At 46.6% G+C, this 22,449-nt stretch overlaps 1 protein-coding gene across 1 annotated transcript in view; it reads left to right on the forward strand.

Annotated features, from left to right (window-relative positions):
- btbd11b (BTB (POZ) domain containing 11b) overlaps window positions 1-22,449 on the forward strand; it is a 47,679-nt gene that overhangs the window by 8,013 nt on the left and 17,217 nt on the right. Inside the window, exon 2 of the mRNA XM_029153046.3 lies at window positions 20,588-20,740. Coding sequence (XP_029008879.1) covers window positions 20,588-20,740 — 153 coding nt within the window. The remainder of the gene's footprint in view (window positions 1-20,587; window positions 20,741-22,449) is intronic.

Below are 22,449 nucleotides of genomic sequence, written 5' to 3' on the forward strand. Positions count from 1 at the left end.
TCTTTCCTGGACGTCTTCTTTTACTCGACGCTGGCTGAAGGCGTTTGCCCCCCCCCCCCGAACTAGCAGCATATGGCAGAGATTAGCACAGGAGAAGGTATATGTCTCTTTACCTCATGACATGCTTTATTACTAACATATGCTGGTTCCTGCCTTGCTTCTATTACACTCTCAAATTCTGGCAGCGTAACAGCCAGTGTGTGAGGAGACGGACGCTTTGGAGCGACAGCAGCTCATGCCTTTCAAAAACATCACTATAGGTTTTGTGATGATGGACATAAGCAGCGTGCAGTATTTGAAAGCCATAAAATAAACATTACCTTGGAGAAATGTATCACAATCAAAGGACTTGAAATTATATGTATTGTTTATTGGCACATTATGGTCTGCTAAACCCAATTTTATTCAATTAATTTAGTTCTTAAGCAAATAATCCCAAACTTATATTGTGATTACAGATGAGGTACAGCTTTCCAAAATATTCTTGACTTTGGAAAAGGCTGAATAAAAAGGGCTCGGCTAAAGGTTAAGTAGCTTTTTGGAGACTGAGTGTGAGGTTTGTATGAGATTTATGAGCACGTACACAGAAGTCCACAACCACAGCAGTGGACTGATTCATGGTGCAGTCGGTCTCAGGCAGTGATCATAAAGAATTTCTTACTGGAGCGCGATATATTTGCCGCTGTGATCGGAGGTCACTCGCGGCATTTCGAACATTCAGTTTGTTTGTTGGTCCGTGACACGTCTGCAAACGTCGGGCGAGTGTCGAAGACGGGGCCCGTTTCCATTGTGCTGCTTGGCGTCGGCTCGTTTGCTGTGTTGGTGGTGGATTTAGAGGATGCCACTGGTTGTCTGCTAATGTAGATGCTTTTGTGCGAGCGATTTTAATTAGCAACACGGACAAAAGGTAAACAACGGCGTTTTTTTATCGTTGCTGTGTGGAATATCCAGCTTTAATTTCTAGGAAACACCTACACCACGATGCAACAGTGATGAAAAGGCGAATAAATGAGTCAGCCCTGCCAATAAACAGCCATTGTTTTACATCAGTCTCTCTTTGAACAGACATGGGGGGGGGTCTCTGACTCAGAGGATGAGGGCAGCTGAGATGAGGGTGACACACTTGTCGTACCTGATCAGGAGCTGCATCGGCCGCCAGACAAGCCCCAAATCCAAACGTGAATAAACCAAACAATTGCTGCAAACTCTTTCTTTATATTTATGCAAACAAGCGTATTCACTGCCATACACCCTTTCAAAATAAACACAAAATACGATAGGCTGTTTATCATGTATCCTCTGAGCTGATTTCTCAAACCAGATGTTGTTGGTGAGTCTGATTAACATTTACAACTTTATCTCCCGGGGAGCGAGACACTCATCCGACTGGGTGCGCCACTGGTTCAGTCCTGACTCTCTGCGTTCCCCCACAACCATTAACCTTCATTACAGGTTATTTCTAAAAGGAGGTGCAGGACACGAGAGAGCGGCGAAAAAGCCTGTGACTCACGATGTTCTGTCTCTGAAAATGTCAAACCCGGGCTTATTCTTCATCCAGCGTATAAATTATTGATGGCGTCCTGGCAATGATGACTGATTGCGAAACCGGATTGTGCTATTGTAACCTTTTGCACACCTGCAGAACCTTGTGAAGGAAATGATATTTAAACTGCGCCCCCCCCCCTTTATTCTCCCTCCCTCTCTATGAGTGAGAGAGGGAAAAGAGAGAAGCAGGAAATGAGAAAAACAAGACGAGAGCCTCTTTCTGTTCGTGCGTGAGACAGAGAGTGGCCTGAGCTGCGATCTGAGGCGAACTATGAGGGTCGACTCCTCCGTCAGCCAAAGATGCTGCTCGCTGCACGTCGGCGACTCCAACCGATGGTGATGCTGCGGTCCAGCACCTGAGACAGCTGCTTGCAACTAAGCGCATCCAGCAACAGCTGTGGCTCCCAGGTGTGTGAACGAGGCCCGTTACCTGTAGCTGAGCTGTGATGGTGCTCCTGATGTCTTGCAGGCCCCGGTTCATCGTCTACTTAACTGTCGTCTGGGAACCTCTCCTGTTTTTCCTTGAGCTTCCGTGCTGCTGCGCTCTTTCCTTCACCCGAACGCGCGATGCGTTCCGACGCCCCGACTGCTGAACGCCGCTTGGAGGCAGATTCCTCTGCAGAAGTGGGTTGTGGGGCATGAAGATAGAGATCTTGCCCTTTGCCCTCTCCCACCACCTCTGGCTGCTTGATAACAACTGAAGAGACAAGGGGAGCTCGCCTGGGGACGGAGGAGTTATGTTGATCTAAGTGTTGCCCCCAGTGGGGGCAAGAGATTATCACGAAGACGTCGGAGCTGCTGTAGCTTCAGCAAATGACAAAGACTCCAGGTTTTGCCCGGAGCATCGCTGCTCTTCCTCCGTTCTGCGGCGCACACAATATAAAGCTAGCATTGATTTTCAGACCGATTTCAGGTTTAATGGATGAAATGATGAGGTCAGATCGTGATATCGGTCACCTCTGGAAAATCTTTGAAAAGCGGAGCGCGGTGCAGTGTATTTACTCGTGCATGGATTAGCTGTTGAAATCCACATCATGCATCCGTGATCACGAGGTGAAGAGTCCCCCCGGCTGTCGTGCTGTTTGCTGCAGGCGGACCGGCTAATCCCTGCGCCACGTTAACCGATATGTGCTACAGCGCGCAAGCCAGCGGTACTGTAGTCTGTGATAAGCCGAGGTGATGAGGTGTAGGAGGCGCCGCCTGATTAGATTCCTTCATCGACGAGGGCGACTACTTGAGATTCAAAACAGATTGGAGTCATTTGCATGTTCATCCTGGCAGCACGAGAGCTGACCCGCTCCAGCCAATCTATTTCCATCAAAAGCCATATTGGATTGCTGATTTGAGGGATAACAGAATTGATTGCACCCAGAGTCTTATTTAGAGCAGACATTGTGAAGGTGAAGAGTGAATGGGCGGAGGGTGAGGTCGGGCGTTGAACAAACGCGGGTCATTTTGCAAATAACCGAAGATTTGAAACCGGCGGCTCTTTGTGATGGAAACACAAACGGGTGGAGTGTGTGTGATAGATCGCTGAGAGCTTTTCTCTCAACGCCTGATTGTCAGCGGGAGAGAAACGAGGAGGTAATGTAGCAAGGATGATTCAGATCTGCGCTGGGATCCTGGGTCAGATAAATCATTTACTTACCTCCAGTAGACGAGAAATGTTGACATTATGAAAGCAGCTGAAGTAGCGGCGAGAAGCTTCCGATCTGCAGTGTCCTTAAGTCAAACTGCGACGAAGTATAAACCTCAACATTGTGAGAATAACACGACTCCTTTCACCTGTTCTGTGTTTAGTCGCCTGTCGCGCAGCTCATAGTTCTAACGAGCAAACAAGTTACAGATGTTCATCAGGCTCCACTGCTTCCTCTGTAGGTGATGTCATTCTGCCGTAGACTCTGTGCATTAGATCACATGCACGCTCTTTACTAAGAATAAAGTGAGGAGTCTTTTTAAAGGTTGCACTATTTCTCCCAGGTCTTGCATCAGTTGCAGTATCATAAATCCTAAACACAAATCTCATCCGATGCCAAAGTGACTGAAGACATTTATTAGATCTATGCAGCTCTTTTTTCTTTCCACGACTTGCAGAGCTTCGGCGGAGCTTAAGCGTCATTAAGGAATCGTTAGGATGCGCTTTCCTTCGTCACGCCACGTGTTTCTCTGCACATGGAAATTAAATAATGTGGCCTGATCTCGCGCTGGGCTTTGTTTGTTCTTTGTTCTCGCGTGTCCTCCTTCCAGTAGGGTCTAACACTGTACTCTGTATATGCAGCCAGCTGGGTTTCATCTCCAGTCAACGGGTAGCACCTGCATGAGGCCTCCGTGGACCTGAACACAGGCACAAGGCCACCTTTATACACAGCCTGAGCTCTCCAGCGCCGCTTCGCATTCACAGGAAATGTTAACCGAGCCTTGTGTGGATTTGCAAACTCATTGAATGTGTTCTGGATTTTGTAGTGGATGCAGCCCATAATGATGGGTTTTTAGCAGCATGTAGCGGCTCATCTCTGGGGACCCAGACCACTACAGTGATGTCACCGCGCACGCAGCTCGAGGAGTTTAAGAGCACCATCCTTTTCACACAAGTGTGTCAAAGCAGAGGATCTGATCGGTGTTTCCATTCAGTTGCTCCTGTGCTTCTATCAGAAAAGGCTGCAGGCCACAGCGTTGGTTGATAATCAGTAATCAGCTCATCAGTGCTTTGACTTGGGTGGATTTAGCGTGTTCACAGGAAGCTTTAGTCATGAAAATTGCCCCATGACATCACACCCTGCAGATCTTCAGCGGACCTGCTTGGATGAGCGGCGCTGAGCACAGGGGGATCCACGCGGCCGGGCTGTGGTAACGTCGGTTTGGGGGGTTTTAGGCTCATAGTGTAATGAAGGAAAGACGGCAGGGAGCCAGATGAGCGTTCCCCCGGTCTACTGAACGAGCAGCAGGCCCCCGGGCACCTTAAAATGACAACACTCTGCCGTCATTTGTTATTCGTCATTGAGTTATTGAAATGTGTAAATAATTACACACTGCAGTAAATGACTGGTGGGACAGATTGTAGGAAACGTGCTGTTTGTCCTAGAGGGAGGGTAGAACGTGACCACATCCATCCAATGTCCGACCTTTGAAGAGAAGTTTGACATTTTGGGATATGTGTATATACTGTACTATACTGTGTTTAGTGCTTTTGCAATGATGATTTGCATAACTCAATAACGAGGAGAGAAAGGAGATGGATTACATATGCGAGCAATGCACAGGGCCAGCGCCCGCTTTCCCTGTGCTGATGTTATATCAAGACTTGCTAATTGCTTGGTGGGGGCGTCAACAAGCAGGTTTAAGACTAATCGGAAATGTCCCACTGAATTCTAGACAAGGAAGGGAAGTAAGATGATGATGGACGTGTATTTAAAAACATGACAAAGTAATTAAACCTAATTACAAGAGAATCAGAGCAAAGTATAAACGTCAACACACTACAAAACTGAGTGAACCCTAAGAAATACTATAAAGCATTTTATACATGTGAGTTAAAATATGATCACTCTTTATATTAAGAGTTTTTTGAAAACACCTTTGACAATCACATGAGATGTAACCTTGTCTTTTTGTCCTGTTTGTACCTGTCGCTGTGTTTAAGACGACCATATGAATGGCTTTACTATGCGTTGTAATAGAACGGTTCACTCCAAAATCTGTGCTGCCGCCTGCAAACCGAATTCCTATTCGTACCTTGGTCGTCGCCAGGTTCCCGAGGGAGAAGAAGATTAATATGTCACACTGTGCCTCTGATCCCTCGACCCACGCGCCCTCATTACAGTCTCCTCCGGCCTCCGTCTGATCCGGCCTTTCTCCGAGCTCCGTTATCTCCAAACGCCACTGAACAATAGCGCGCAGTGCATCGCCCTTCCAGCGCGCAAACGGAAAATACCGCATGGGCCTGATTCACAAGTTCTGTCATTCACAGACAGAGACAGTGAGGAGCGTCTGTAGTTCGGCCGTTTGGGATAGAACGATCAATGGGAGTCTACAGTTTGTGAGCTCAGGCACCCGCTTGGTTGTAGAAGGGAGAGAAACTCTGGGCTCATGGGAGACACATGCCTCTACGGCGCAGGAAGATCTATGCGCGGTGCGGCCGCCGAACGCCATCCAGATGGCTAATGGCTTTCCGTATCTCGGCTGCAATTGTGAACTGTCATCCCCGGCGCAGCTGGCGGCCGGCCCGAGCACTTCTGAATACTTAAAAAGAGGAGGAATCAATCAGCGGCTAACAAAGTCAAACTGCACAAGTGGCTGCACGGAGGCGTTTGATCTGTGCGTGTCAGATCAGGGAGGGATCATCCTGTGACTGTTCAGCTGTGGGGGGTCTGCACTGTGATGACAGCATGCACGCCATGTGCCTCCAGAACTGACTCAGAGCTGGAACGACGCAAACGCGGCGCGCGGTGACACAACAACGCCGGCCTCGCACAATGGAACACAAGCCAGTGCAACAACGCGATGGACTGAAAGGCCTCTCTGACGCCATCAGTCCCCACAAACGTGCTCACGAGCGGGCGGGTTGGTTGTTTCCCCCTTTTATTGCGCAGCCGCTTCCGCCTGTTTACCTGTAGCGAGTGTCATTAGAGATATAAAACAAGGAAGGAAGAGGAGATGCATTTATAGCACGCCACGAAAAACACAAACATTATCTCGGTGTGTCGGGTTTTCAGTATGAGAAATGACAGGCACTACAACAACACAGGCTTCTATTTAGAGAAGAAAAGACGGAGACGATGTGTAAAATTCTACATCTCATCCAAAAAATATGGTCGCTATATTATTGATCATATTCTTAAACCTGCCCCATGATGCAAAAGGAGTCAAAAGAAGCACTTCTTCCACTTTATTATTATTCCACTGGGGTGCAATGTAATATTCAGCAGCGGAGGTGAAACTTTCCACCTGTCTCCCACCCGTCGTGACATCCCGGCCTCGTCCACGGACGGTGGACATGTTCGCTTTTATGTCTGACTGAGGGCAAGGGCTGCTTTTTATGGACACCTGGAAACCTGCGGTTCAGAAACCGTACACGCCTACAAAGTGAATGGGTGCGTCGATGCCTTTTGTCTCGGCCGGTATCATTCTTCCTGTTTGGACAAACAGCTTAATTAATATTAGAGACTGGACGTTATCCACAGTAGCTGCATTGGCATAATTCTGTTGTCTTCAGCATAACAGCGACGTTAACATTACGTTGGCAGAATGTGTGTCCTGTTACTTTTACCAAAGCACAGTTTGGCTTTACGTTTTGGATGAGAGATGTGAGACAGAGAGGGTTTTTTTTCCCCCACGGTCTTTGCAGAAACTAAAAAAGCAGGAGAAGGAGATGGAGAGGGAGGTGCAGCGCAGCGCCCTGCAGTCCGCATGCGGTAGTCATTAGTCAGTGTGGTGGAGGACTTTATTGCTTCCCACTTGTGTTAAGTCAATCCAACAATTTACTCGGCGGCCCTCGCTCCCTCTCCCCTGTCAGATTCACGTACGACTGTTATGTCTGTGGACGTTCCTGGTCAATCAGTGCGGCGTCCGGGGCGGGTGAGCCAGCGGTCTGTCAGCCCACTGGTTGCGGCCTTTCACTTTCCCCAGGCATCTCCAACGTGGGTGGAGATCTTCATCTGGGAGCCCTCAGCTGGATGGACGCGGGCCAGTGGCTGCGACTGCCTCCAGCTGATGATGTCATCGTGGCTTCTCTGGTATCAACACCCTCAGGGTGCGTGCGCGGCTGTTTGTTTCTGTAGGACAACAGCGAGTCGGAGGGTTTCTCAAGGCTCCCTTTGTTCCGCCCGTCCCCGTTTGGGTGCGTGTCCAAACATACGAGGACCTGAGCGGGGAACGAAAGCGCCGTGAGCGGGAACGGTGGCGCCGTTAAACACTGATTACAAGGGTCGACAGCGGAGGCCTATTTTGGGGCTGGAAAAGCTGCTGACCCGGAGCTGACGGGGGCGATTGTGTTTCGCGCGCTCCTGCGGGCGGTTCTGTCCCGGCCGCGCGGCCCCGAGGCGGACACGCGATCACGCTCTCCACCAAAAGTGCATCGGCGACGGCGCTCCAACCTTCACGCCGGTGTTTTTGTCTCTTGTGCGCTCAACAAAAGGTCACCGCGAGAGAAAGCAGCTGATTGATAGCCGGGTCTTGTCAGGTTGTGTCTCTGTAACAGTGGATGACACGGCGACTGTTGGTTACAGACCGTGTCGGCTCCCAATCAGCTCAGGTTTGTTGACTGTCTGTCACCGGCTTCCTGTTCTTATTGATTTTCCCCTTTTTTCACTTCCTCTCGCTCTTTCTCTCCACACACTTCATTATTCGCGACTGTCTTTGTTTCACAGTGTACAGTACGTCTGCGTTTGAATCCTGGACTTTCTTGCCTCTCCAGAAGGTAAATATGTGGAAATGTCCAGATGGAGTCAAGAGAAATAAAAAAAATGTTCAAATGTTACAGCCTCTACTGCAGCCACAGAACGAATGAAACAGGCACAGGCACCGGCCTCTGCTGTTTAGCTCCGTAGCTTCTCCCAGTCACCAAATGCAGCATAATAAAAATAGATACCAATCAAATCAGAGAAGGGAAAAGTCTATGTAGACAAACCGTGGTCTGACTGGATCTTTAAATCAGTTACTGTACATAATTTGTTTAATACAGCTTGACATGTTGGAAGACATTATTAAATTTCAAAATAAAAGCACTTTCTTAATTTACGTTAAAAGTAAATAGAAAAAAACTGCTTTGGTCACAAGTGAAGACTTCTCCTGGATTAGAAAAGGTAATGGACACTAATGCTGTTTTATAAAAGCAAAAAAAATTTCAATTAGCAAACGATCTGCTGGCAAACAGTCTCATGCACATAACATACTTGCAGAATGAACAACGGCAACATACTGACCGCTCCAAAATTCATACGTTTTTCAGATATTTTACAGTAATTACATCCTAATGATTGTAATCCTAAGACCAGGGCTTCTGCAGCCTTTCAATACAGACCTGCAGGATGTTGGATCTTTGTTGTCGGTTGATTGAACATTTGTATTCGTCTCACAGCTGCAGAAACGCGGTGTGTTTCTTCTGCTGCCAGCGCCGGGACTTCATTCATTATTTACGGCACCTCTGGACACAGACAGGATTGGGACGTGGTTAATTGCTGGTCCTCATAACAAATCTTGCGCCCCATCAGGCCTTTAAAAGCATTTCAGGTATTTTAATATCATATTAAAAAGTCAAAAGGTTAATAATAAAAAAAAGTTAAAGCTTTTTGCACTTTGTCCTCAAGACAAACGAGAGCAGAGGAGAATCCTACACAGGTCCGACTTGTGAACCTGTCTCCACGTGAGCCCGGCAAAACTCCTCACGAACCAGTGTGTTACCTGCATTTATCTCTAGCTCAATCTTTGACCCAGCTCAAGCCATCCACACAATACTTGATCCATAATTACACAGCACCGAGCTGCTGCTGCTGCTGCTGCTGCTGCACAGTGAATGATAAGGCTTTGGGTGGAGGACGCTCGCAGAATGAACAACGGCAAACTCAGGGTTTCCGTTTCCATTCTACCTGCATAGAGAAAGAAAACCCACTCTCACACCGATACCACACATAACCTGATGTCAGTGTACCCCTTTATACTGGGTACAACCTGTAGCTCAATACAGTATTTATTAGCACTGGGTCCTTTAATGTCCCTTAAACCCACAGGTTTGTTTTCAGTCAACTACAATGAATTATTAACAACTGTAGTTTCACCAAGGCTGAAGGAGAACAAACTTTTTTGTCGCGCTCACACACCTTCCCTCACACACAAATCTTCTCGTGGAGCTTTGTGCGGCGAAGGTAACTTGTGATGCCTGTCACACTGCCTGTCATTCAGGAGGTTGCCATGTCTGATGAGAAGCTGAATCCGGCTTCAGCGGCGAACCCAAAGCAGCAAATTCCTTCATCTCCTCAGTCTAAGAGCACTGCAGTGACTTTATCATTGAATTCCTTTGTTTCTACCCAGAGTAAATACCTGGATCACCAACAACATCCCCTCAGGGAGCATGTGAATGACTTGCCAGTTATTGGCAAATAATAATTCTCTGGCAAATCTAAATCCCCTGCAGGGGCCCAGTGGCACCGGTGCAGCACAAGCTGCGTCTCCAGCATATGTCCACTGCTTGCCTTTCTGTTCCCAAATCCACTTCTTTCTTCATTCATTCACTAAACTATTGCTGTGTAATTACTCCAGTGACCTCTTCTTTATTTGAAACTCTCATACTGTAAATTGGCCTTTAAATCAGCGTGTAAGGCCAGATACCAGCACATTGTTCTTCAGATTATTCAGAGTACAAATGCAAAGCAGCATTGAAGTTTCACGATAATTAACTTTATTGATCAGAACAATATTAGTACAAGCTCTTCACACCTCTGCCTTTGGTGCCGTTTGGTCATTACGGTCACACAAGTGGATGATTAACAGTGTAATTCTAATTTTATTGTAATTTTTCTTCTTCTCTGTTTGCCTTTGATTTTGTAGATTGTTTTCATTATCCTTTAACTAAAATCGAAACTTAATTAAAACCAAAGTAGTGCAAAGTCTTCGAAACTTAGGTAATATTTTTGCTTTTTGTCTCTGTCACCTTATAAAACATTTTACCCTGAATGTCTTTTATCAGTGATAGGAAATATAAATAAACCATATGCAAAGTCTTTATCTTCCTGAAATAGTTGGTTTATCTACATACTGTATTGTCCATAATTGTCATTGATCATCAATGTTTAGACCAAACATACTACATAGCAGGATCAATCAATTACAAATCAAATATAAATAGATTATATATATTTTTAAGTTATATATAAAATTCTTCAGTGTAGACAAATAAAATGTTAAAAGCAAATTAAAAAAATCTCACTTCAAGTTAAAACTTTAGAACTAAAAAATGATGAGCAAGCATATTGTTAAGTATGACTCATACTATTCATAATTTAAACAAAGTAGTTTATCTCCTTATCCCAGAGTCTTTTGCAAGAACATGTTTGCAGAGTAACTGAATCTTTTTAAAAAAGTAAATAGACTTACTGTACATGAAACATGAATTTGCCTCACAGAGTCATTTCATTCAGCAATTTGATCAAAAATCAATACGGTTTCATTTGTTTTCTTTGGCCAGAGGTTCCTGTCTGTTTGTCTGTTCGTCATCAGTTTGAACAAAAAAATGGAAGGAAAAAAAATCAATGAATGACACAAACAACCTTATTTCTGCATCCACAAAACTCTTTATTTCTACTAACTCAAAAACTAAATCAGATGCCAGTGTCCCAACGAAAGTAACGGAGATTTAACTCCTGGAAGCCTGATTATAGAGGAACTGTAATCCGCCTCATGGCTGACAACCATTAATAAACGGATGGATACAGCGAGTGATCACTGTATCGATCAGTTGTCCAGCTTTTACTTTTCCTGTCTGAGAAGCCTGGAGGAAACCTGCTCAGTAAGTCATGCGTGTCTGCTCATTGACTTTCAATAAAGAAGAGCAATCAATAGTCTTCTGTTAGTTGATTAAAGGCTAAATCACGGTAAAAACATTCCGTCTTTGTGGGATACCTGCTTGATTTGACTGCCACAGACCAGTGAAGCTCATTTTGGCTTTAGTTGATGACATTTTTGCTCATAGCATTAAACTATTAGTTTACTCATCCATTCACCTGGAAATTATTTTACATCAGTCGAGTTTCTAAGAGCAGAAGTCTCTTAAAACGTGCTATGGTACTAGATATTTACTGTAGCTTTCACTTCGTCCCCCGCTCACTGTCTCTAGAGGACCTCTTGTCTCCTGCACCAGCTGCTTGAAATCTCCTCCTGATCTGGCACCCGTCCTCCGCCGTGACCTCCTGTCCGGCGCTTCGAAGCCATCGACCGCTCGCCACTCTTCTTTCAAGCCCCGCTGCTTCACCTCCGATGCAAAGCAGCCAATATGTCAGCGTTTTCTCCGTTGGTCCGCTTCATCCTGCTGCATCCTCTCAGATGCACTGAGCTCCTCGCAACGCGCAGCCCGCTGTGATCTCTGAGCGCCAGGTTCACTGCCTCCTTCCAGCCGTCATGAAAAAGTAATATGTGTCTTCCTGTGAGCTAACAAATTAATTTTTACCCGTTTCCTCTTCAGTTGTACAGTAACTGCTCATATTGCTTAGTGCAGTAGGGCCGAGTAGCTACGAGTAGCTGCACAGCAACAAGCGGGCTCCATCACCTTGAACTGATGAACTGATCTCTAGTTGCCAATTTTTTACTAGGATGTTAGTCATAAGTATCTAGTGACTTAACCTTGTGGTTTTTCAGGGATGTATAGGTTTATTTATGTCTTGAGGACCTTTTGTTTTACTCTTACCAGTAAAACAAAAAAGCGTGTCCTTAATGTTCACAGTAGTCCTATCTTAAATCGGCCTGTAGCACTTTTCTGGGTGTTTACGCTGAATCTTCCACAAATGACAGGACAAGAAAAACGGCTGCCAAACAGCATCTCCCCCATAACTCCTCAAAGCAGCGAGTCCTAACTTTGAGGAAGTGCGGTGTGATCATCAGGATGTCAGTGTGTGGCGGTGTCATTTCGCTGTTTGCTTTGAAGGCAGCATTATCGTTGTTTTTTTCAGAAATGTTGCTTTTAAGGACACATTTTTGGGTTTTTTTCTTCCCCTGTCTTGTGTATTTTGTCTCTGCATCAGTCTGTTCTGGCAGGACAGGTCCCCACAGAGGTTCGGGGTGAAGCCTGTGGGATGAGAATGTAAAAATAAGCCGTTGTATGATGTAGCACGCTTCCAGTATGGTGTATAGGCAGACGTTTAGGCAAGCCAGGTTGAAAATATTACCTTTGTGGGTGTGTGTTGAGGCCATTGATTGAACAGAGTTGGGCCCCAAAACAATGTCCTGGTCACTTTTAAGGTCTGAATGCCTTTACAGCCACGTCCTTCTTATTTTATTAAAGAAGACTCGCTTTCTGTGCCCTTTAGATCACACTGTCAAGTAACGTCAAGGCTCTGCTTCTATTGCTTTGTTGCACTGACTCACACTCACTTTGCCTTTTTAAAGAGCTGGAATATTTAGATTTCATCATGACGTGGAGCAAAATGCAGTTGATGGCTCTGGACGTACTGCTTTTAAAGGCTGTGTCAGTGTCGCTCATCCGTCATGTTGACGTGTCTGCAGGAGGGGGGGGGACGCGACATGGCGTCAGCTGATTCGCATGGACCACCGCCGCACTTTGGAGTCGCCAGACATGAAAGGAGTCAGAGGACAATTAGCAAGCTTGTGTGCAGACATGCAGCCCGGTCTCCAGTGGGGCGGAAAAAAACCCCATCGCGCTCACGGAGGCGGCGGCCGCGCTCGGAGGCACGCCAGCGCTCTGGCACGCCGCCGTCGCCGCGCACGAACACGAGCTAATAGCGCGCGGAGGTCACTCATGGGTGAACTCCAAGAGGGCGCGTTGCTGGAGACGATTCAAGGAAAATGAGTAAAGCCTGAAAGTGCAATGGCCGCGCGGGGCTTTAGGTCTGATTGGAACGGGTCATGGAGGGTTTGGGGCGGATTTGAGCACGAGGCGTCGGCCCATCTGGTCATTCAAATACGCTCCGTCAAGAACTTGGCTGAGTCAGCGTTATTTAACGTATACCAGGGGGTTGGTTGTGTGAAAAGAAGAGACTCTTAATGACTTAAGGGTAAAGTAGCGCAAACACGCAAAATCAATTCCGGAGTTGTCTGCGTGCGGGCGAAGCAGCAATGAGAAGAACGGATGGCAGTTTGAGCAGGAATCACAGGCCTATTAATACCAGCGTGGAGACTCCAGCAGCAGACTGTTGACAGCGTGTTATTAAACCGCGACACATCTGTGGGTATTTGTGCTGAACCAGGCTCAGGACTCATAAGCCTGCCGCGCGGCTTATAGCTGTCCGAATTCTCATGGCGCTTGTCCGCCCAGCGAAATTAATAATGACTGCATAAAAAGATGCTTTTGTGCGACGGCGGTCAACCACTCATGCGTCCACCGCTGAGGGTCTTTGGCATCTTCCTGCTAATCTGTACTGAAACTTGCGTTTATGCCTCGCTGACTTCGGTAGGTCAGTGTCTTTAACGCGCAGGCTGCACTTGGGGCTTCTCAAAGCCGCCGAGACGCGTAAGGAAGGCCGTTCAAACAGGCGGCGACGGCTTTTAAAACAATAGGTCTGATTTCATTTACAGTCAGGCCGTTTAAGAAAACTCAGACAGGCTACAGAAAATGTGATTTCGCTCTCAAGAGCTCTGTTTTTTTCCCCCTCTGGAACTGGCTAATATCCAACTCTGGCCGCGCAGCCAAGTCCGTTAGGCTGCACAGATGAAGTGACGCAGCCAACCAAGCAGAAAAACAACTTGTGCCCGCCTCGGCTGGTCCGGGCGGGGCCCAGCTTGGGTTGGATCTGGACCTCCTAGTGCTCCGGGCAGTGTGGGACTTGGCCACCATTAATTACTGCTAATGAGTTGAGTATGAGTGACCCCCGTGCTGGTGATGGACTGTACATCCCTGTCACAGACCCGGGGGGGTGCGACGCTGTGTTGGGACATGCGGCTGTGCTTGCTAGAGGGCAACAGTGGCAGTGATGCATTTTGATGGCCAAGATGACTCACTGAGGGAGGAAGAGTATGAGCGCGATGACGACAAGCGCTAGTTTGCTCATTTATGGTGCTGGGAGAATGAAGCCTTTCAGAGAGTGAGGTCAAAACACCTCAGTATGTGTTTTGTTCCATTCGTACTGTATCTCAGGAAAGACTTCAACATCCGCCCTTTGCTATTTTAAACTTTTAGGTAAACTCCACCTTGAGTCTGAGAAGAGAACCGAAGACCGAACTTGGCCGTGGCAACAAATACTCCCATTTTGCCTTTATATTCCTGGCACGCACCGTGCATTCGTCTCACAACTCTGCAGCATGAAACAGGAAAATAGGAAAAGTGTGCGTGTGTTTTCGGGTTCAAGTGTGTGCGTGTGTGTTTGGACTGGAAGCGGCTGCTGCCTGCCAGACGGCCTTCTCCACCGAGCGGGGCTTCTCACAGCAGAGCCAGTGTGCGCCCGAGGGGGAGAGGCCGGGAAAACATGTGGAGGAGAAGCGGCCGGAGCTGGAGGGAGACCCAGAGTACCTGCAGCCGGCAGCCGACTGGAGTCTGGAGTCAGACGCTAGGATACGACACCCTCTGTGTTTGCCTTGGCTCGGATCGGACGTTTCGTTCAAGGATGTGCTGTTGGCGCAGGCTGTGATGGGTTTAACCTGCTATAACAGTGCTGCTTACGGAGCACATCCCCGTTTGGATCTCCGCCCGTGATGCGTACGATAAGTCGGCGTCGCTCGTTTCGCTCGATTGGGCTGCGAGAGCAGGAGAACAAAGTTTTGCATGACTCATTACAGTGAAGCGATATTGCAGATTGTTCAATTACAGCTTGGCCAGCGTTCACCCCAAAGCACGAAGGAAATTGTTCTCTCAAAGAGCTGAACAAAGAGGACATTGTCACTTTCCACATTTCCATAATAAGCAGCGGCGTCGAGGGGCCCCAGCGCTTTGTGCGCCCTCCAAAAGTGAACGATACCATTTCTGACATGGATGCTGCCGGATTATTAAAGTCGCTGGGATATTTGTTAACGCACACCTTGAACAGCGAGGGTCGTCCCCCCAGAGGGGGGTGGGGGGCGTTGGGGCAGCGGCGCACGGCCCCCGGACTCATCATTCTCTGTCAGCCGTGGCCCACTTCCAGTCAGTGTCTGTGCCACAAGCAGCCACTTTGCAAAGTCAGAATGATAGATTACACTAGGTGAGTTAAACAATTACGGAGCAATTTGGAGCTCTATGCCTCATAAATTGCTAGTCTCCCATCCTGAAAGAGCTCCGAGAAGAGTAATGAGTCAACATTCAGAAAGTAACTCGAATGAGTGGCTCCAGCTTTTCTTTTATGTTAATAATAATATTAAGATGGTGGTTTTTGTCAAATGGTCGCTGCTGTGCTGATTTCTCTAATCTACTCTTAACATATTAAAGAAGGATTACAGCAACAACAAACACAGCACAGTGCCGTAGTGTTTTCAGCCTCCGTAAAGGAGGACTCGCAGTTTTGCCCCGGCGTATGGGGAGTGAATGAGGAGTGAGAGAGTGAGGCATGTGCTTGATGTGACGCACAGCGCAGCGTGGCGCTGGCCTGTCTGCTGGGATGCTACCAGTTATCAGATTATTTCTGCCAGCTTGCAGACATGAGACTCCTGGAGGAGGCGAGGGCAAAACGGAGGTACAGGACATTTTGTCACTAGATAGGTGTTATGCATGCAGTAGGTTGGATATAATATTAAATAATAAAAACACTAAATCACAGGCAGCACAGTTAGTGTTATTATGAGAACAAAGCTTTTGAAGCATCCTCCATATTAACAAGGCTCCAATGAACACAGCATTACAAATGCTGCTGTCATTATTCACCATCGCCCCCAATAACCAGCCGCGTTTGTGAAATGTTTTGACCCGCCTGCCTTGAATCATCCTCTGGTTCCTCCACAGCGAGTGGCTTCCTTTCCCTTTCGAAAGCGACCGTTTGCTCATGTGACGTTTGCAGTGTCAGAGCTGTAGTAGCGCAGGTCTGAGTCGACACAGCCTCAGCTCAGGGTTATGGGAATGTTCATTAAACGGCATCTGCATTATTAATAGCGCGTGTGAGCTGTGCTGTGTTTCATATTTGACCAGTTCAGACCCATGCTGCGCATGTGCCTGGAGTATCTCCATCTCCATCTCTCTCTCTCTCTCTCTCGCTCTCTCTCACACACACACACACAGACACGCTTATTTAGTAAAAATTCAAATGTGACTGTACCTTCGCCGCCTCAGGGATTTACCGTCTTATCTATTTTTTTTTGCACCACGTCACGAGTCTTCAAGTCCGAGAGCGTCTTTACTTAAAAGTCCCCCCTCCCGTCCTCAGAAGCGGCTCCATATGATGTCACCCCTTCAAAACGACCCAGAGGGAAATATCCTCGTACAGCAAATCTCATTTTATTACATTAGTCATATCCTTCAGTGCCCTCGGTGCTAAATGAGCAATTACTTCACAACTCTGTTGCAGTTTTCAGCTGTAATTCACAGCACCAGGTCTCACTAAAACACAACAAGACCACACAGGCCCACTTTTTTATCCTCTTTATGCCTGATTATTAAATTAAATACTTGCAGCAGAGGAAATACTGCAGCGCTCTCCCAGCAGCTCTTGCAGAGGTAATGCAGGGTGAGCAGGGAGATTACGGCTCAGTGGCTTCAGATTTTTTCCCTGCTGCTGATGATTGCCAGTATTGTCTGGAAAGCATCCTGCGGGAAGCGTGCAACTCATGGATATTACGCGCGGACTTATTACCCTTGACAGAAGAAATGAGATGAAAAGGGAGAAATAATAGCGAGAGAGCTGCTTCCTCGGGGTGGAGTAACACGCAGCCTGCAGGAGAGCTGGTCTCCCTCTGATTGGAGACCATTGCGTAATTCTGGTTGTGCCCTTGTTGCGCGTCGGTCACCCGTCACTTCGTCTGTGTGTCTGAGCTTATGGCCTATTGTGTGATGGGAACTGGGATGTGTGTTTTAGCCTGACCTATTTACAGTATGTTCGCATCCTTTTTCGGGCGCCTTTTTTTTAATGTTTGCTGCTACTTCCAGCAGGCCTGCGACTATTCAAATGAAAGTTTCCTTCTTTATGTCAGTGGGACTCACACTATCGAGTGCGACTTGTTGTTAACTTGTTCTTTATTAATGTTTACATGTTTTCTTTCCTGTCTTCTCTCTCTGACAGCCTCCTAATTCCCTCAGACTTTTGCTTGTGCACGCGTATTTTCTCGCAGGCCTTGTGGTTGCACAGTGTTCCTTTCTCCCCCTGTCACTGGCACAGGACTAACCCATTAAACAGTTGTGGCTGCCTCCGACCATACTGTGGTCACCTTAGAACCCGAGCCGGGCTCGTACCTCTGGAGAGCCGGCCGGCTCAGACGCTACGCTTCCACATTCACACCTCCACTTCTGCAGCTCCGCGCGCGGTGGAAAGGACTCAGAGTGGCCAAAGCGGCCTTTTAGAGTGAACCGGGGCATTTTGAACACGTTTCAGCCAACGTCACTGCTCCTGTCTCCTGCTTTTCCATCTCACTACGTCTCCCTCTATGATCATTGGCTTGGTATACATATGGCGGCCATCTGGTCTGGCAGAACAGAGCCGGAGCCCAGAGAGGGGCAGCACTACTGTGATCCATGTACAATAACAACACGATTAACCCTTGAAAGCCATGATGCTGCACTGTTTCATGCTCCTATGGAGCTGATGGCATTTTCCTCTGTTTTCTTACACCACTGATGCTTTGAGGCTAGAGTCAGACGAATTTCCTTCTACCTCACTGCTCTGTACCTTTGGACGGCACATTTACTGTATGTTTTGCCAAATCAAGGCTCGACTCTGGTGTCTCCGTGCCTTATCTGCACGAAACTCGAACCCTGGCTTCCTGCAGCGCAGCAGTGTTTTTGGGTACGAGCATGTCGCCGCGTGTTCCTCTGAAATAGATTTAAGTGCAGGGTAGGAGCCACATCGAGGTCAGCATTCCTGCCCCACTGCTCCAGTTAACTCTGTGACAAGAGTGGATCTAGGAAAGACTGAAAAACAGACTGTAGTGTGTGTGGGCAGCTTATTTATATCCAGCTTTTTGACACTATAGTATCAGATGGAAACAAACCAGTGATTTCCAAAACTGACTGACAGATTTAGGTGCATCAAAATCTTATTGTAATATTTGTGGTATGTTAAGTTCCAAATTGTGTGAAAATAGCGTAAATACTGTACATGTCCTAGTCAACATTTAACAAATGTAACAATATTTACCAATTCTATCGCATGTGCACCGGAGAACATTGTATTTACTGTAGGGAACAAACAGAGCTACAGTCTCTGGACGGCACGTAAGAGCTCCATCAGTGGCTCCCTAGGGGCCCACAGTGCCTTGCATTAGGACGCAAAGAGCCAGTGGGTCACCTTGCCTCAGTCCAGCCCGTGAGCTGTCATCTGGTCCGATTTGTCCACAGATAAGAAGCCAGAGAGTTAAAGATGTGTGTAACAGGACATTTTATATCATACAGCAAATGAATATGTCAGTGGCTGTGAGTATTATGGCAACTGTGTTGCTTCTTTGATTATATATAGTTTGCGGTTGCAATAATGCCCTAATGAAACAAGGCTTGTTGCATTGAGGACAGTGTTTGGAGGAGGAATCCTACAGTATGTGAAGCTGCGACGACAGCTTCGATGGCGCTGGACCCGTCCCGAGCACAGCAGGATTCCGCGGCAGGAATTTAGTGAGTCAACAGGAGATCCAGAAATATTTAATCAGGTGTACAACGCGAACAGCGACGCGCTGCACTCGGACAAACACGCATCGATCCTGCCGCTGGTTGAGGCCCCGCAGAGATTTCATAACGCTGAGCAGTGAGACAGTGTCTGAAAGCGGTGTTCTACTGTCGCATGTCAGAATATCGGCCTGTTCCTCGTCTTGAGGTCGACGGCGGTGTGGCTGCTTGCAGTACACTTTGATTTGATTTGTGTTTCTGTGGCCCAAGCGCCTGCCAGCACAAAACCTATTCACGTTAAATATAATATTAATCAAACAAGTAAAGCATAAAGAAGGTGACGACAAGTTTAATGTGAATGGGACTCTTTTGACTTTTTAGCCAATTGTACAAATGATGGCGCCTGCGGTGCAATATTCTACCAAATCACCCCGGGGGGTCTTTAGTCTGGGCTCAGTAAGGCCATGAATGCTGTGGTTGCACTTGAGTGAGCTATTTACTGTGTTTGAGATGAAAGTGAGCGTGAGGTGCCGGCGAAGCCCTCCTGCTACTTTAAATGTTTTAAGATGGATTTGCACAACTGCTCACCAATGAGGGCACAGTGTGAGCAATTAGAGCTCTAAAGAGGTGTTTCACAATAATACAGTAGACACACGTCTCCAGAAACAAAACATGTGTTTTTTTGTTTTTGCAGAATTGTTTTTTTGATGATGAATAACAAATATACTTTCTTACATACTGAGTTTCCGGATGAAATATTAGTTGCAAGTAGAGGTTTATAGCATGATCCTCCCTAAAATGAATTCATTATTTGAGTTATTCCCTTTGAATTATTACCTTTTTACTGCCACCAATATGTACACAAATGAAGATGATGTACTTAAACCTGCATTTGTTAAACCTGAGCTGCACATACTGTACTTTAATACTGGATCATTTCATCCATCTCCATGGTTTAGATAGAAGAGTTTTCACGTTTCCAAATGAAAACCATCTGGTGGGTGGAGGCGTTAAGGTTTCTCACCAGACCTCTGGAGCTCCTCCCCATCTCAAACTGGGGCTAAATGCTACCTACATTAGCGGCTAATCAGCACTGCGGCAGAGCCCGCAAGAATTTCCCTAACGAACCGAAACTTGAAGCTGTGGAATGCATGTAATGCTTTGCACAAATTACACGTTGCTCTTGATCAACTCTGTGCGTTTAGGACGACGTGAAGCTTAAAACTCGATCTGAAATTGGTGACATTTTTGATTCCGTTCGGCCTCGTTGCAGAAAAGCGGCCTTTAAGCCACCGTGTGCTCCCACATGATGAATGAGGAATGTCACCTTTGCTGCAGGCACCATGTGCATTAAATTAGCAACACATTATGAGAGAAGACCCATTAAAATCAAAGCAACTTTTTTTTACTGTAATTATGGGGCTGAGCAGAGAGTCAGCACTTTCAGCTGTTTCATTAGTTGACGCCCAGCAAACAGCAAACTGATACTGAGTCAAGTCGAGAGTGAAAAGTTGATTTTTATTACTGTTTTCTGCTCGTTGCTCATTGTTTTCTCATCCACATTCTTGTCCCTCACAAATAATCATTGTCTGGACTACACAGTGTTTTTTATTTTCCTGCTCAGATATTGAGATGTCACAGTGGTAATTGCCCTCTCCCTCTCCCTCTCAGGTGTGCTCAGCCTACCTGAAGGTCTGACTCCTCACAGGGATCAGCAGCAGCGGGCGGGGAAGAGCGGAGACGGGAACGCCTACAGTCAGTCTGAGCTCCGCTCCATCGAACAATGTTTACTGGCCACGAGAGTGGGCAGCGTCTCTGAGCTCAGTGAGTCCCAGTGTGTGTGTGTGTGTGTGTGTGTGTGTGTGTGTGTGTGTGTGTGTGTGTGTGTGTTTGTGTGTGTGTGTGTGTGTGAAGTTGTTGTTGTTATTGACCCCCTCACATAGTCAAGGTCGTTCAAGGTGACCCCTCCCACTTGCTGAATGGTCGTCAGTGTCACTTGAGAATCAGTTTTTAGCAGCACCCTTTTCCTGTTTGTTGCAGAAAAAAACGCTGACTTCAAACTCATTCCACCGTTGGGAGTGAGCGTGGGCACTGCTGTGAGGCAGGGTTTATCATCCAGCACCAGTAGCTGGCCCCACTAATAGACTCACAGGAGACAGTTTGACTTGTCACAGCCGTAAAAGCACTAATAACGTTAACAATGGCTTTGTTCTTCTCAGGTGTCTCATGCAACTGTGACAGTGCACGAAACCGTCCCCACTGAAATCATCTAAATGCAGCATATCCATTATTCATTTAATTACGCACACTTCCTGCTGTGACATGTCAAAATGTCGTCTCGAAAAAGTTCTATACGTTACTATATATGTGAACAAAGCCCCGAGGCTGAGTCGACTCAGACGCGTGCTGGCTGATGCATAATAACGACTAAAAAAAACCCATTTGAGTTCATGGTATGTACCCTTAAAAACTACCTTTATATGTCTGTGTGCACCTCACCTCTGTGGTGTGTTTTAGGTTGAAAGCTTTGATTTAGAGCTTTGTAGCTTTAAATCATAATCACACACTCTAAAATAGTCTGTTTTAATGCCAGAAGTTTTCAGCACTCGGTGCTTCCAGTCAGAACTCTTTGTTTTTGGCCCGAACAGGCTGCGAAGCATTAGTTAAACCATCTGATGCAAAAGCTGAAATTATTTTGGTTGCTTTAGCAGCTCCCTCTGTCTGTTTTTTACCACATTTGTTGATTGTTAGACTCTTGGATGATCTGTTGGTCAGAACAGCTGGTCAAAGGATTAAACAAAGGCCTGAAACATTGACCTGAACCTTTTGCTTAGTTACTACTGTATATCTTGAGTATCTTCTTAAAGACAGGTTTTCTTATTCTGAATTGGATGTTATTGACCGGTGTCATAATCTGTGACGTTCATTAGTGCGCAAATAACGTCGCTCTCCATCAGCGGATCACTAAATCATAATCCTGATGTGCATGTGATGTGCCAGTTTAAATGGATGTGACTTAGCAGGAGTTGTGCTGTCAGCGAGCATTACTCTAATTAAAAGATAATTTCAGCTCATAAGTTTGCGGGGCCTCTAAATCTTAATTGAACGTCTGTCCACTCACAATGTCCCCATTATTCAAAGAATAATTGGCATCAGAATGATTTGTGAATACATTTGTACAATGCATTGCTGTTTACATAGGCTTTAGGAGTCACTTGTTCTTCAGTAATAATAATAATAATAGCTTTTCTGCATCATTTGATGGATTCACCCTTCGCTCATAAAAAGTTATAGGGACAGTGAAAGTTTCCACTCCAGTCCTTTTTACCTTCATTTGCATTTCGAAGGAAAGTTTCTCGCCAACGTTGACAAAGTCGCCACAAAACTGCAGCGTCAAGCGGCGCCGCAAGACAATGAGAGACAATGAGAGACACTGAGCCTCACGCGTTGCCGTCTCATATAATCAGATGGAATGACAGAATCAAATGACGCTTTGTTTCCCGGGTGCAGCTCCGGAGACAAGAGTAAGATAA

Source organism: Betta splendens, chromosome 6, assembly GCF_900634795.4.
Source record: "Betta splendens chromosome 6, fBetSpl5.4, whole genome shotgun sequence".
Taxonomy (NCBI): domain Eukaryota; kingdom Metazoa; phylum Chordata; class Actinopteri; order Anabantiformes; family Osphronemidae; genus Betta; species Betta splendens.